This window comes from Danio rerio, chromosome 18 (genome assembly GCF_049306965.1).
Source record: "Danio rerio strain Tuebingen ecotype United States chromosome 18, GRCz12tu, whole genome shotgun sequence".
In the NCBI taxonomy this organism is placed as follows: Eukaryota; Metazoa; Chordata; class Actinopteri; order Cypriniformes; family Danionidae; genus Danio; species Danio rerio.
The window spans coordinates 6,547,521-6,563,754 of record NC_133193.1 but is presented as its reverse complement, the minus strand read 5'-3'; the positions used below and the strand labels follow the sequence as shown (position 1 = coordinate 6,563,754).

At 33.8% G+C, this 16,234-nt stretch overlaps 1 protein-coding gene and 1 long non-coding RNA gene across 32 annotated transcripts in view; both read left to right on the top strand.

Moving 5' to 3' along the window:
* LOC103909111 (uncharacterized) overlaps positions 1-6,938 on the top strand; it is a 90,397-nt gene extending 83,459 nt beyond the window's left edge. The window contains exons 15-16 of the long non-coding RNA XR_012394203.1: positions 6,642-6,723; positions 6,832-6,938. This is a non-coding gene — a long non-coding RNA (uncharacterized lncRNA). The remainder of the gene's footprint in view (positions 1-6,641; positions 6,724-6,831) is intronic.
* Positions 6,939-12,859: 5,921 nt separating this feature from the next.
* Positions 12,860-16,234, top strand: part of zbbx (zinc finger, B-box domain containing) — a 91,649-nt gene continuing 88,274 nt past the window's right edge. For 14 of the 31 annotated variants that reach the window (XR_012394194.1, XR_012394191.1, XR_012394185.1 and 11 more), the window contains exons 1-2: positions 12,860-12,886; positions 14,713-14,829. Coding sequence is in view for 15 of the 31 variants with exons in the window: in XM_073930205.1 (XP_073786306.1) it covers positions 14,768-14,829 (62 nt within the window). In the remaining 16 variants the exon portion in view is untranslated. Of the gene's footprint in view, positions 13,041-13,108; positions 13,141-14,712; positions 14,830-16,234 lie in introns of all 31 variants that reach the window. The other 17 variants (XR_012394193.1, XR_012394184.1, XR_012394190.1 and 14 more) reach the window with 2 other exon arrangements.

The window sequence follows — 16,234 nt, the reverse complement described above, 5'->3', positions numbered from 1 at the left end:
GAACACACAACACGTCAAACCTTGAGGCAGATGGGCTACAGCAGCAGACCACACCTTTCTTAACAGGAAACTGAGGCTACAATTCACACAGGCTCACCAACATTGTACAATTGAAGATTGGAAAAACATTGCCTGCATGAGTCTCGATTTCTGCTGTTCAGGCTGTTGTTGGTGGTGTAATGGTGTTGGAGATCTTTTGTTGGCACACTTCGGGCCCATTAGTACCAATTAAGCATTGTGTCAACACCACATCCTACCTGAGTTTTGTTGCTGACCATGTCCATCCCGTTTTGACCACAGTGTGCCCATCTTCTGATGGCTACTTGCAGCAGTATAACACACCATATCATAAAGTGCAAATCATCTCAGACTAGTTTCTTAAACATGACAATGATTTCACTGTACTCAAGTAGCCTCCACAGTCACCAGATGTCAATCCAATAGAGCACCTTTAGGATGTGGTGGAATGGGAGATTCGCATCATGGATTTGCAGCCCAAAAATCTACAGGAGCTGTGACGCTATCATGTCAATATGGACCAAAGTCTCTGTGGAATATTTCCAGTACCTTGTTGAATCGATGCCATGAAGTATTAAGTCAGTTGTGAAGGCCAGAGGGAGTCCAACCCGGTACTAACAAGGTGTACCTAATAAAGTGGCCGGTGAGTGTGTCAAAACTAATTAATTTCTTAAAACAAGCAAAATAATCTTCTTAAAAAGAAAAACAAGTCTGCTTTTCTTACCCCACTGGTAAACGATCTAGATTTTTTTTCTCTATTTCATTAAACAAGACAATACTTTTGCTTTTCTAGAAAAAGCTTCTTGATTTAAGAATTTTTAAATACTATGACTAGAAACAAGACAAAAACTCTCTGAGAATATATTTATTTATTTATTTATTTGCAGTGTAACCGTTGACTACCATGGTAAGAAAAACATTATGATGGGCTGTCCTATACCTATGAAATACTTGTATACCTGAGAATGGCAGGCAAATATCAACAAACTACATTTTTTAAGTTCGATATTGTAACTACTAACTGTACTATAGAGTTTTTAGGTAACGCTGTATATTGTATAAAATATGTATTTTACGAATCATGTTTTAGCCCAAATTAGACAGAAAATCAATCTAAATATCTGAACAAGTTCTCTTCCAAATTTGAAGATGATATAAAAAAAGAGCTTTCAGTATGTTTGTTTGGCCGCAGTACCAGACTTGACCACCGGTTGACATTCTGCTTCCATTAGCTGCCATTCAAGGGCAACCCCTATTTCTCCAGGCCCCGATTGGCTAATCGGGAGGATCGGGAGAATTCCCGGTGGGCCGGTCTGTTTTTTGGCCGCGAGGGCCGGTGTCCCTAGCTCCAGAATCTGTTGCTCTCAGCAGTCACACTTTTTAAATTAATTATTATTTTTTTACTTGACCACAGTCTTCTTATTAATTATTTTACCGCAGCTCTGCTCTTTTTATATATTTTCTCGCAGCCTGGTTAATGATGATATAACTCAGACGAGCCATCTCTCGATGCACAGCTGTTGTGGTCCAGTGGTTAGCACGTTAGGTTACGACACTGCGGATCCGTGTTTGAACCTCGTCTTAGTATTTTTATTTTTTTTTTCATTTTTATTGTTAAGACATATAATACTGTTAGGGTTTTTGAACATTTGAAGTTCTAAAGCAGCTGTTTTCTCAAAAAAAGACGTGATAGTGTAATTAGAAACTGAATTGTAAATGTCCTTATTTTAATATAGTCAGTCGTGAACTGAGGTGGGCCGGTCTGAGGCTTGAAACTCCAGGGCTGAAAAGGAGTCCCACTCCGGCCCTGTATTTCTCTGTATGTTTTGTTGAATACAAACAATATTTTTTTCGACAATATTTCTAAAGTAGACATAAAAACGGGGTCCAACCTGCTATTAGTAAGGTGTACCTAATAAAGTGGCCAGTTATTGTTTTTATGTAATAAAATACTTTCATTAGATTCTTGGTGACAAGTTTCAGTTTAAATGCTTGCATTTTTTATTGACTGCAGTTACTGTTTTGAAAGAACTTCTTTGTAACTTTGCAAATTTATAGCATATGCATTTCTTTATTAAATAGTCATACTTCAGTGTTTTGTGATGATTGTCTTCTCTAAACTTCTGAATAAACAGTTATTTATATATAACTTTACATATTTAATGCATATCATTACTCTTTTTATATTTCCAGTATTCACCAATTTTGCACTGAAGACATGTTTAAATGGTTGCCCCTTAAAATGCCGACATTATCATAAATAATATTCAATTACCTTTATAAAAATCAACATTTATATGTGCCATGTTTGTGCACCTGTAAATCACATTGCTCAGACTAATGATTTAAAATAGTTAACCAGCCTCTCGCTGAGAAGATCTCACAATATTTTAAGCTCAGCCATCTCATATGAAAGCCAAAGTTAACAAATGACATTTGAAGCAGCCGCTGTGATCGAGCACCATAATGAATTAAATAGCCCTGACATTTCAACACATGCGCCACATTTTACCTCTCATCTGTCACTGTTACGGCACACGACCTCTGTGATTTTAATCTCTCTTTCTTTCTCTGTCTGATTGTGATGTCCATCCGGCTCATTTGTATTCCGTCTCAGTCTATCTTGCTTGTGGCTGGAGCCAAAGTTGTGGCATCGGATAGATTTGAATAGATATTAAGAGTGAATCTCACGAAACTGTCAAGAACACGTCTGGCTGGTATTTCATAAGAATTTTAACTTTTGCACTTAAACTAAAATGAAGCAGATTTTTAGAAGAGTGTGACGTCGTTAGCCCCTTTCACACATACAGACCTTTACCGGCAATATTCTGGAAAGGTCTGTATGTATGAACAGACCCTTTTTGAAAATAGCAGTAAATCCGTTCTGGCAATTTTTCGCATATTTGCAACATTACCGCTAATTTGCTGGAATGCTGCGTTGCGTGTCAAAATAAGATTTGTCTCCAAAAATCAGTCCATTTGCTGAAGCAGAGAATGTTGTGGCCAAATTAAGACTCAAGATCACCCCAGAGTGGATGAAAACATCCGCAACAGCACACAAGGGTTAAAAGCAACGAAACACACTGGAATGTGGGATATCAAAGTCAGTGAAGGACACATCTATGCTACATTGAAAATTCAATAAGAAGAAGGTATCTCTCAAGACAGGAAGTGAAGCAAAATTTGGATTTGGACGTGCCATGTTGCTTTCCTGTCTTGGAATGCTTTCTCAGATGGCAGCTTTTTATACCTTTCGGATAAAGCAAAACAATTCACTCCCACTAAAACAATAGATTTAATAAATCATTTCTAATAATTTATTTAGTCTTTGCAATGATGAAAGCACCTACATAATATTTTGGTTGTTATTCAGCAAGAAACTAGCTTAAATTTCAATTTAAAGGCTTTAATAGTTTAATTAGGCAAGTCATTGGACAACAGTTGTTTTGTAGCCAATTAAATTTTTGTTTAAATTATTAAGTAAAATGTTTAATGTTAAATATTTTTTGATAAAAGTTTTCCTCGCTCTGTTAAATATTACTTGAAAAATATATGAAAAAGAAATATTTTTATTTCTTTGTAATTACTGTGTAATTTTAAATTACACAGTAAGACTAACAATTTTGTCTTCAACTTGTACAGTAATCTATATTTTCCAATGAAAAAAATGCAATGAGAAAATGTAAGATTTGCTGTAAAATGTACTTTTGGTTTGTTTTGTTTTTTCCCCACAAAACATAAAGCATTGCACAGGATCCATCTGTGAGTCATAGACTGGTTGATCAATTTCAAATACAGCGGGGGAAATAAGTATTCAACACGTCACCATTTTTCTCCAAAAACTTATTTCTAAAGGTGCTGTGGACTTGAAATTTTCACCAGATGTTGGTAACAACCAAAGAAATTAATATATGCAAGGAAAACAAGTCTAATTAGTTTACACATATGCATAATAGAATGAAACAACACAGGAGAAAGTATTGAACGCATGAAGAAAGGGAGGTGTAGTTTGGCAGTGAAAGCCCAGACAGCAGCTAAAATCTCTCAGTAGTTCTTTAGCAATCATCTGCCTTTCCTCAGTGTAAATGTATATTAGCTGCTTCAGCCCAACATCTACATTAGCAGGATGATGAAGATGAAACAAGGGTGGACATTTAATCAAGACAATGATCCAAAACACAGCCAAGGAAACTCTCAAATGGTTTCAGAGACAGAAAATCAAGCTGTAGAATGGCCCAGCCAATCACCTGACTTGAATCCAATAGAAAACACAAAATAAAGATCAGATTTGATAGACGAGACCCACAGAACCATCAAGAATTTGACACACTGTTGAACTCTCAAACTCTGTGGAAAACTCACACCTGTGCAATGCATGAGAGGCGTCTTTAAGCTGCCATCACCAAAAAAGCCTTAAATGTAAAGTATTAAATACGTTTCAGTAGTTCAGTACTTTATTCTGCTGTCATTCCATTGTTATTATACATAACAAATGTTCCAGAAATTCTTTTTGTTTTATTTTGATGTTTGTTTTGTTTGGGTTTTTACCTAAATCTGGTTCAATTCCACATCAACAGCTTCTTTAGAATAAATGATGTTTAACAGAGCAAGGAAATGTTTACAGTATTTCTGATAATATGTGTTCCTCTGGAGAAAGTCTTGTTTGTTTTATTTCGGCTTGAATTTAAACCCACTTTAAGGACAAAATTATTAGCTCCTTTAAGCTATTTCTTTTTAGATAATCTACAGAACAAACCATCGTTATACAATAACTTGCCTAATTACCCTAACCCAGGGGTGGGCAAACTCGGTCCTGGAGGGCCGATGCCCTGCACAGTTTAGCTCCAACTCTAATTAAACACACCTGCTTATAGATTTCTAGTCTTGAAGATGTTATCTTGAAGACACTGATTAGCTTGTTCAGGTGTGTTTGACTAGTGTTGGAACAAAACTCTTCAGGGACACCGGCCCTCGAGGATCAAATTTGCCCATCCCTGCCCTAACCTGTCGAGTTAACCTAATTAACCTAGTTCAGCCTTTAAATGTCACTTTAAGCTGTATAGAAGTGTCTTGAAAAATATCAAATAAATGTCATCATGGCAAAGATTTAAAAATCAGTTATTAGAAATTAGGGGTGTCCCGATTTCGATTTTTAATCGAAATCGATCGAAATTTATGTTCAATTTCGATTATCGAATCAAAAAATAGAATCGTCGATGCTGCCACGCCCCCATGTCACGTCAGCTTGGCTTGCCAAGCGGGAAAAAAACAGGCTTGTTGAAGTGCTTGTTAAACTGCAGAAGCAGGAGACCCGTCAACAGAACTTAAACCCTCTCCTCTTTCAATGAAGTCGCCGGTGTGTAAGCATTTTGGATTTCCAGTGAGTTATGTTGACAACGTTCATGTTGTCGACAAAAAAAACACAGTTTTGCAAGCTCTGCTGTGTACGTATTATGTTCGCCCCCGTTGCAAATCCGCTCGCGAAAAGTACACACTCAGGCCCTGTTTACACTCTCTTTGTTTTTAAATGGCATTTTAGAACGACAACGATTTGACATCCACAGTGGCGTGTAGCATTTCTGAGCAGCCCTCCTTCCTCTCTACCTCTGACACACACACACACAGACGCACACACACAGCCATGGGCTCGAGACAGCAGCTCCAGGCAGTCAGAGGACTGCTTCAATCTTTCACTCACTTGTACTTAGTCATTTTAGCGAACACCTCAGATACTGTTGGCTGGTTCCTGTTGGTTGTGCGTCTTTTTTACAGACGCCATTATAACAACACAGATCACTGCCTATTCACGAGTCGCGCAGAAAAAGTGATTGACAGGTGGTAATTATGTGTGTATCTTGCCTTTATTCATTTACTGTATGATTTGTTTATGGGTAAAACAAAGACCATGCAGGTCAGGTAGTTCAAACGGTAGGCTACAAATAATGAATCGGTCATTAATTATTCATAATCGAAAATCGAATCGAATCGTGCCTTTAGAATCGAAAATGTAATCGAATCGAGGATTTGAAGGATCGTGACACCCTTATTAGAGATGAGTTATTAAAACTGTTATGATTAGAAATGTGTTGAAAAAAAATCTTCTTTCCGCTAAACAGAAATTGAGAAAAAAAATTGAAAAATTGAGAGAAAAAAAAAAAAAAAATATATATATATATATATATACATTTTTTAGGGGGTTTCACCTTTATTGATAGGACAGAGGAGTTATTTAGACAGGATAGTTTGGGGAGCAGAAATAGGGGAAAAATTGGCAAAGGACCTCGAGCCAGGAATGGAACTCTGGTTGCTGCTAGCACTGCGGTACTATGTGCCAACATTCTAACCACTAGGATATTGGCGCCCATGAGATCAACACATTTTTAAACAACAGTTTTAATAAATAATTTATAATCATTTATTTATTCTTTAAATTGCAATTGTTTTTTCTGTATTTTTTATTCAAGCCATTTTTTTACGCTTTTAAACATCACTCGAGAAATATTTGAAAAAGAGTTCAAATTTCACAGGAGGGCTAACAATTTAGTCTTAAAAATGAAAAAAAATTGCAATAAGAAAATGTAAGATTTGCTGTAAAATGTACTTTTCTTTTTTTTTTATCACAGAAGATAAAGGATCGAACATTGCACAGGATCCATCTGTGGGTCACAGACTCGTTGGTCAATTTCATGCAGGTTTGTGAGAAAGGTGAGGGGGAAGTCAAAGTCTACCATCAGCCTTCATCAGTGCTGCCTTGAGGAAGGAAGAGAAATGCCTGCTTTCTCTCTTTTCTCTCTTTTGACCCGCTCGAGAGAGGCAGGGAAGCAGTGAGGGAAGAGGAACAGAGAGGCAAGACCAGATCTGGAAGAATACCTTTGCAATAGCAGATCTGAAAGTCTGAACTCCAGCTGAATACCAATGAGGTGCTGTGAAGACAGGCAGAGTTTCTCTTTCTCTCTCTCTCTCTGTCACACACACTTGCAGTACATTTCACGTTAGTGTGCTGATCGCCACGTTGGGGTTTAGTTTTCAATAACGAGTCATTATTACACCACTGCAAATAAATAAATAAATGGACATGAAATATTGATTGGATTTTAAATGAGTTTATTATGTGAGAAGAAAAGCGAGCGCAGAGTGACACGACAGACTTGAAGCTAGCGCAGCTGTGCTGGAAATCATTTTCCTGGAATGATGCTCTATTATACCTGTTTAGCATCAGTATGCAAAGAGCTTTTAATAATCGTTCAGGTCCAAAATATCGACGTGGCTCGGCGCATCAATGCTGTTGGACAATTTAATAATTACATCAACATAATTATTACAGTGTTTAACATTTACAGTTGAAGTCAGAATTATTAGCCCCCCTTTGAATTTTATTTTATTTTTTAAAAATATTTCCCAAATGATGTTGAACAGAGCAAGGAAATTTTCACAGTATGTCTGATAATATTTTTTCTTCTGGAGAAAGTCTTATTTGTTTTATTTTGGCTAGAATAAATTTTAAAAAAAATTTTTAAATCCATTTTAAGGTCAAAATTATTTGCCCCTTTAAGCTATATATTTTTATACTCTACAGAACAAACCATCATTATAAAATAACTTACCCTAAATTACCCTAACCTGCCTAATTAACCTAGTTAAGCCTTTAAATGTCACTTTAAGCTGTATAGAAGTGTCTTGAAAAAATATCTAGTCAAATATTATTTACTGTCATCATGACAAAGATAAAATAAATCAGTTGTTAGAAATGAGTTATGAAAACTATTATGTTTAGAAATGTGTTGAAAAAATCAGCTTTCTGTTAAACAGAAATTGTGGGAAAAAAATTAACAGGTGGACTAATAAATGGCTTATAATTCTGACTTCTACTGTATAAGTACACCCCTCATAAATCTCTCATTTAGATTTTCTAATTTTCTCGAGGTAGCTTAACAATATTGTATTTGTGCATATATACATTAAATTAGTCAGCACTGAAGCTAAATCTGGAGCTTGTCTAACAAAATAACTTCTAAAATGAGTACACCCATATTTATGTTAGGGAAAAATATTAAATTAAAAATGTAAAAAGAGCAAAGTTCAAGAGGGACAATTTTTTTTTAAGTATTATTATTATATTTTTAATTACATTTTTTAACAAAAATTTGTAGTTTGTAATTTTTTTTTTCTGAATCAATGTAAATTCTATTTCTAAACATGTTCGGTGACTAAAATATTATTTTAATATATATATCCGTTTATTTAATATGTTGTGTTCAAATGCACCATGACCCATATTCACTAAGACATGGATACAAATATTAATTTTCAAAATAGGTTGTGCTGGATTGGGTTTTATGTGGGTTGTACGGTCATTATGTTGAGCACTGTACATCTGAATCATTTTAAAGTGATAGTTGACCCTATATTTTATCCATACCAATTTGAGTTTTGTTGTTCTGTTGTTCACAAAGTAAAATTTATTTATAAACTAATTTCAATAGGATCAAGTGCTTATGATTGCTTGCAGCCGGCCCCGCATTATTCAATCTATGATTCACCAATCAGACAATTTCTAAGCCACTATAAATACCCTCAGTTCCATATGACACAGCCATTTCCCCCATTAGTAGTAATTGTACATTGTTTTAATGCCACAGCTGAGTATTGTTGCTGACCATGTCCATCTCTTTATGACCACAGTGTACACATCTTCTGATGGCTACTTCTAGCAGGATAATCCGCCATGTCATAAAGTGTGAATCATCTCAGACTGCAGGGCTCAACAATAAGGACTGCCCGGTGGCCCGGGGCCAGCGTGAAAGAAGCTCGGGACAGTAGACAGGATTGTTACTGGCCCCTATCGGCCAGTAACGATGAGCAAGTTATTTTTTCGTAACCTGGTAGCAACCAGTACAGTAAAAAGATATAAAAAAAGTTACAAAAAAAAAAGTACACAAAAAAAGTGGGTTTCTAAAGTCTTGGAAGCAGACAATTGCATGGTTACAAAATTAAGAAAAATAAATTTTCCATACCGCTCTTTTGCTTGCATAAAATCTTGAATTTTGCTCATCATACACTTATTAACATTTTTAAATTGTTTAAATTCTATATTCAAAGACATTATTTAAAATATGTGGCTAAGAAATACCAAATATTAACTTTTTTTGTTGTTGTTGGGGCCAGTGAAAAGTTTTGCAGGGCAAATAAAAATCTCAACCACTGGCCCGATCGGCCCAGTAGAAAAAATCCTTAGCGTTAAACCCTGTAATGGTTTCTTGAACATGACAATGAGTTCACTGTACTCTAATGGCCTCGACAGTCACCAGATCTCAATCCTATTGAGCACCTTTGGGATGTGGTGGAACGGGAGATTCGCATCATGAATGTGCAGCGGACAAATCTGCAGCAACTGCATGATGCTATTATGTCTATATGGAGCAAAATCTCTGAGGAATATTTCCAGTACCTTGTTGAATCTTTGCCATGAAGGATTAAGACAGTTCTAAAGGCAAAAGGGGGTCCAACCCGGTACTAGTAAAATCTACCTAATAAAGTGGCCAGTTAGTGGTTGTATTTAAGTTATAAAAAGACTTATTCTGATCTTTACTTAAAAATAATAAGTTATACAAAATTACAGAAAGATTCTTGGTGACAAACTGATAGTGGCAAAGTTAAATGATTTTTGTTATGCTGTTCTAAATATGCATAACATTATTTTTGCTACATTAATCATAATTGTCCTGAATGACATTTTAGCGCTCTGTAAATCCTGATGAAGATGCATTATAGTCATCATTTTTTGCTTATTGTAAAAAAAAAAAAAACACAACCAAACCAGGCAGATTCCAGTAATTTTACATAAAGATGAATACATTTAAACCTGTCGTTGAATTTGATGAAGGAAAATAAATGTATACGAGTGAAATGGCTGACACGAAACTCTGGTGAAAACAAAACAGTAGACTAATTTTTGTAGACTAATTGAGACATACGGTGCTGATGCTTTAATGACGGTTCTTATGACTGCAATCAAACCATCCACATGAAATTTGATTTTAGTGCTGAAATGATTTTAATTAGGGAAATCAAGCTGTCCGTAATTACAGGAGCAACAGAGGTCTCTCTCCTCTGTGTCAGAAAAAGCCGCAGGACGCTTGATGTACGTCAGGACTTCATTAGCACCGACATTAGAGTTGCCAAACACAGAGAAAACAGCAAAACTCTGCTTTTATTTTCGCTCGAGAAACTTTTAATAACTGCTCACACAATGCAAGCTCAGGGTTCAAGTGAAAACAACTGAACAGAGCTCCAGACTGTGGTTTCACTGTTGTAACACTGTTCTTTTTGGTGTTTGTTTCTTATTTGTGTATTTGCATATTAATAATATCAACAATAATTGATCATGCATTGTTTATGATTTGCATACATTGTTACTGGTTACATACCATCAAATGTAATTCATGAGTTTAAGTAATAATAATAATTCCCATCTATCTATCTATCTATCTATCTATCTATCTATCTATCTATCTATCTATCTATCTATCTATCTATCTATCTATCTGTCTGTCTGTCTGTCTGTCTGTCTGTCTGTCTGTCTGTCTGTCTGTCTGTCTGTCTGTCTGTCTGTCCGTCTGTCTGTTCATATAACCATCCATCCATCCATCTATTCATCTCTATCCATCTATTCATCCATCCATTCATCCATCCAACCGTCCGTCTGCCTGTCTGTCTGTATAACCATCCATCATCCATCCATTCATCCATCCATCCATCTATTCATCTCTTTCCATCTAACCATCTATTCATCCATCCATCCAACCGTCCACCCGTCCATACGTCCGTCTGTCTGTCTATCCATCTAACCATCCATCCATCCATCCATCCATCCATCCATCCATCCATCCATCCATCCATCCATCCATCCATCCATCCATCTATTCATCTCTATCCATCTAGCATCTATTCATCCATCTGTTGGTCTGTCTGTCTATCTATCTATCTAACCATCCATCCATCCATCCATCCATTCATCCATCCATATAAAATAAATGTTATTAAAAATAAAATACACTGTATAGATTATGAAACAGTCACTCATTGAAAAAACATTACATAAAAATATTTACATTAAATGTTCTTTCTATTTTACTACTTTAAAGCCTTAAAACTATGTTTTAATACATTTTAAAACAAACAAAAAAAAACTTCTTCAAACAGATTAAACTAATTACAGTACATACATCAAAAACAAGTTCAGGCTTGCATTTAAATATTAATAAATGTGAATTATTGTCAATAAAACTTTGCTCTTTGGCAAGTATAGATGGCATTCCAGTGAAAGACAAATTTAATTATCTAGACATTGTTGTATCAAAAGATATGAAGAACAGATGTGCAGATAACTTCTAGCCAATTTTGGAAAAAACTAAAAAGTTAAATTTTTTATGGAAAAATAAACACTATAGAAACTATGTAGTTTTGAATAATTATGAAAATGGCTGTCTTAATTTCATCAGTTTTGCTAATCTTAATTATACATTCAGAATTAATTGGATTAATTAGCATCTTTAAAATCCTGCCTTTTTGTGGAATTTAATACCGTTTCTTTTTCTCTAAATTAGGGGATATAATTTGTTTGCTCTTGTGTAATTATAACCCTAAAAGAATTCCATCCAAACTATTTTTGTTTCATAAACAATGTCTGTTATCATGGTCTTTAATCTACAAGCACAACTTTTCCCCACATAATTATATTATATAATTTGGCACAACAAAGATCTACTGTACAAAAATAAGTCCATTTACTTTGATAATTGGGCAAAAAATTATATAATTTATGTTCAACAATTATTTAATATCAGAGGAGTTCCTTTTAAATATGAGGAATTTTTGTCCCATTATAAACATCCAATTACAGCTAAAGAATTTGAGATAATCTTGTCCTACTGCTGTCTATTATTGGATCAGACTTATAGGTAATATTAAGTGGAAAATGGACCTTACCTCAGAAATTCCTAATGTACAATAAAATCTGTGGAGTATCTTCTAAAACAATACATAGGTGCTATCCTACAAAAGCTTTTTTTTTTTTTTTTACAAAAGGTCTGTTTCTGAATATTTTGATGTATATATTGCTCCTTCTGTGATCACCAAATCAAAGATGTCTCACCTCTTTTGGAATTGTGAGTATACCAAAATTTTTTGGGACAAACGTTTTAGGTATATTTAGTGGTATAATTCCTGATGTTATGTTAAAGTATGAAAATGTTGTTTTAGGATATAACCATGAGAATGAACATCCAGATGTTTAAGATGATTATTTAATCTTATTATATTTTGGCCAAACACTTTATACACAAGTGTAAATTTTGTAAGCGTAAACCTTTCTTCCTTTCAGGTTTTTCTTGAAGATCTAAACCTTTATATGTCATTGATTTCTGAATCTACTAACAAGGAAGCTGTCAAACTGTGAATCTGTTTAAAAGATACATTTTTGTTTTGCTCCCTGGTTTGTAATGTGATATAATGTAATGGAAATGTTTCATTTGTTATAAAAAAAAAGTTCAACATGATCGTTTCACCTTAATTATTAAAATTGTTAATAATCCTAAAACTTGTTAGCAGGACTAATATCATACACCATGTTAAAAAGCACTTACATTTTTTGAGAAAAACTGAATTAAAATAAATAATTTAAGCGAGTATCTGCTGCTCAAGTTGAACTCACTCTGCTGACTTTCCCATGACCGTTTTCTGTCGTCCTCTCTGTGCACGAGCACCTACGCGTGCACGTCTCATGGAACCCGCACGCTGTCGCGAGAATGAGACGTGTTGCTATAACGACAGATGTACACACAACAGTTTTCACAAGCTAATTCGCGAGGTAGGTGTGACATTTTGATAACAATCAAATTGTTGGTAAAATAGCCTATGTTTTTGCTCGGGACGTTAGTAACAATTAGATCCTTTGAATATATATTTATTTTGGAATATATTGTAATCATTCTGGCGCCAAAATGTGAAGGAAATAAGACTATGTAAGTTAATGAGGCAATGTTATTTACACCCTTGAATAATAACCTCTGATATTTATTTAACCTTAAAGGTTTGACAACAGAAATCCACAAAAACCAAAAGGTACTATTTCAACACATTGATTGTTTCTATCAGCTTATGTGACGTAGGTTATGTTAATAAACCTATAAATATTCAGATAGTCTATAAGGTTATAAGGAATGCTCTCTGCTCGTTGTCTCCACCTACAGCAAAATATTTTCGGCTTTCATTATTTAATAATGTTTCTTGGGTTAAAGCTTGGAAGTTGACAAACAAGTTTTACATCTATAACTTCATAGAATTTACCATACTAAACATGTTTTGGAAAGATTCAAACTTAATATTTCATGTATGTGCGATTTTTGTGGTCAAGAAAAAGAAACAATTTGCATCTTTTTTATTGTATTTACACAAGAATATTATGGAAAGATTTATAATTGTTTATTAACAAAAAATGTATAATAAGATTTGTTGTTTGATTTACTGTTTTATTCTGATAATGAAAACTTGAACTGTAAATGACAACATATTTTTCATTTGTTTGCTATTAGGAAAATACCATATAACTTACATAAGAAAAACGTAAGCTCAATGTAAACCAAACTTTTCCAATTTTGTGAATGACTTCAAATTATGTGTAAATCTTTTAGAACAATCACAAAACAAATAAGCACTGAAAACATGTAATGCTCTGAAACATTTAATTTCATGTTAATGTATTTTTTTTATTTAGTTTTATTTTTACAATATATTTCTCTTTCAGAAAACTATGTGAAATGTAATGCATCTTGTTCTTGTGGCATTAAATTAATAACACACACACACACACACACACACACACACACACACACACACACACACACACACACACACAAATATATATATATATATATATATATATATATATATATATATATATATATATATATATATATATTTTATTTTTTTTTTATTTTTTTTGCGCTAGGTAACGTACAGTTGAAGTCAGAATTATTAGCCCCCCTGAATTATTAGACCGCTTATTTATTTTTACCTCAATTTCTGTTTAATGGAGAGAAACACATTTCTAAACATAATAGTTTTAAAACTCATTTCTAATAACTAATTTCTTTTATATTTACCATGATGACAGTAAATAATAATTTATTAGATAATTTTCAAGACACTTCTATACAGCTTAAAGTGACATTTAAAGACTATCGGAAAAAAATAGCTTAACGGGGATAATAATTTTGTTCTAAAATGTTGTTTAAAAAATTAATAACTGCTTTTGTTGCCGAAATAAAACAAATAAAACTTTCTCCACAAGAAAGAATATTATCAGACATACAGTGAAATTTTCCTTGTTCTGTTAAATAGCATTTAGGAAATATATATATAAAAAAAAAATTCAAAAGGGGGCTAATAATTTTGACTTAAACTGTACTTATGCTTGAACTTTGGTAATAAAATAGACTTATTTTTTCTGTACTATTCAATGGCTGGTCTTTTATGTCAAATGTATTTTAGTTACCTTGCTGTAACTACGAAATTATGATCTATTTTACCATTAAACTATGACACCATTACAGTGCTTTTATTGTAAAGGGTAATTCAGTGAAATGTGTCCTGTTATGCGCTGTGCATTTCTCACTCAGAACTCTATTTTCTCAGGACACTTCAGTGGAAATTACAGCCTGTGAAGCTTACAGTCTGATCAGAGAGCAGCATGAATTTAAACAACTTTGTGGTACTTCCCAGCAAGCCCAAGTCAATGAAGTTAAATGTCAGGTTTGAACAGTTGGTTCCCATGAGTTTCTTTTCATGCTTTAGATTTTTCACATTATTAGCATGTTACACGTCGTGTTTGCAAATGGAAGCAGTCCAAGTGTTTAGAGTAGTTCGTTTTAGCAGAATAGCATGATTTTGTGTATTCAGCTGAATGATTGTCTTAAGCATATTGACGTATAATATGAAAAAGTCACATTGGTTTCTGAAAGTCTGTACATTTAAAGCAAAAAATGTTCAGATATAATATAAAATGGCTGCCGCCGTCGCGTCATCCAGGTAGATGCTGCACACTGGTGGTGGATGAGGAGATTCCCCCCATCGTGTAAAGCGATTTGAGTGCCCTGAAAGGCGTTATATAAATGTGAGGAATTATTATTATTATTATTATTATTATTATTATTATTATTATTATTATTATCATTCTAACAGTTCTCAGAGTTATTTTTTGTTGATGGTAATTTATTACATACTGTACCTTTTCGAAAAAAGCTATCTTTTCATAATTTCAATTTTTAAATCTTATTTACTCTTTTCTATTTGCGATTTTTTTTTTTTTTTTACTCAGAGGATATGTTTGATTTTAATTCATACATTTTATTTAATTTTATTTTATTTTGAGTGGATCGTGGTAAAATAGGAAAACTTAGACACTGTATTTTTTCTTATTCTGTATTATATACTACTATGGATGGATTCGTTAAATACCAGTTTAAAAAAAAGTTATGTATCAAAATTCATCTCATCAATATGAATTTGTACTAGCACAAACGCAGAGTTTTTGTCATATTTTATTGCCATTTTCTAAACCATAGTGATTATACTGTGATAAAATATATTTGGTGATAACTTTATATTCGATGGCCTTAACTACTGTGTACTTGCATCAAAATATAAATACAATGTACTCACCATGTTCATAATGTGCTGATGAACACTTCTGGTGCTTTTGAGGTGGAATATATTCAGTTAAAGTCAGAATTATTAGCTCTCCTGAATTATTAGTTTATTTTTTATTACCACATTTCTAAACATATTACTTTTAATAACAAATTTCTAATAGCTGATATCTTTTATCTTTTATATGATGACAGTAAATAATAATTTACTAGATATGTTTCAAGATAGTAGTATTAAGCTTAAAGTGACATTTAAAGGCTTAACTAGGTTAATTAGCCAAGTTAGGGTATCAGGCAAATCAATGTATAACAGTCAGGGGCGTAGCACCAAATTCTGGGCCCTGTACCCTCTCAATGTCAGTGGGCCCCCTACACATTTTTTTTAAAATTATTTGAATATAAACATGCACAAATAGTGTTTTAATCTATAATCAAATCAGATTATAATAATGACTGGTTCTTTCATTCACCACCATTGAGTGCTGCTTCTGCTGGTGTGTCGGAACCAC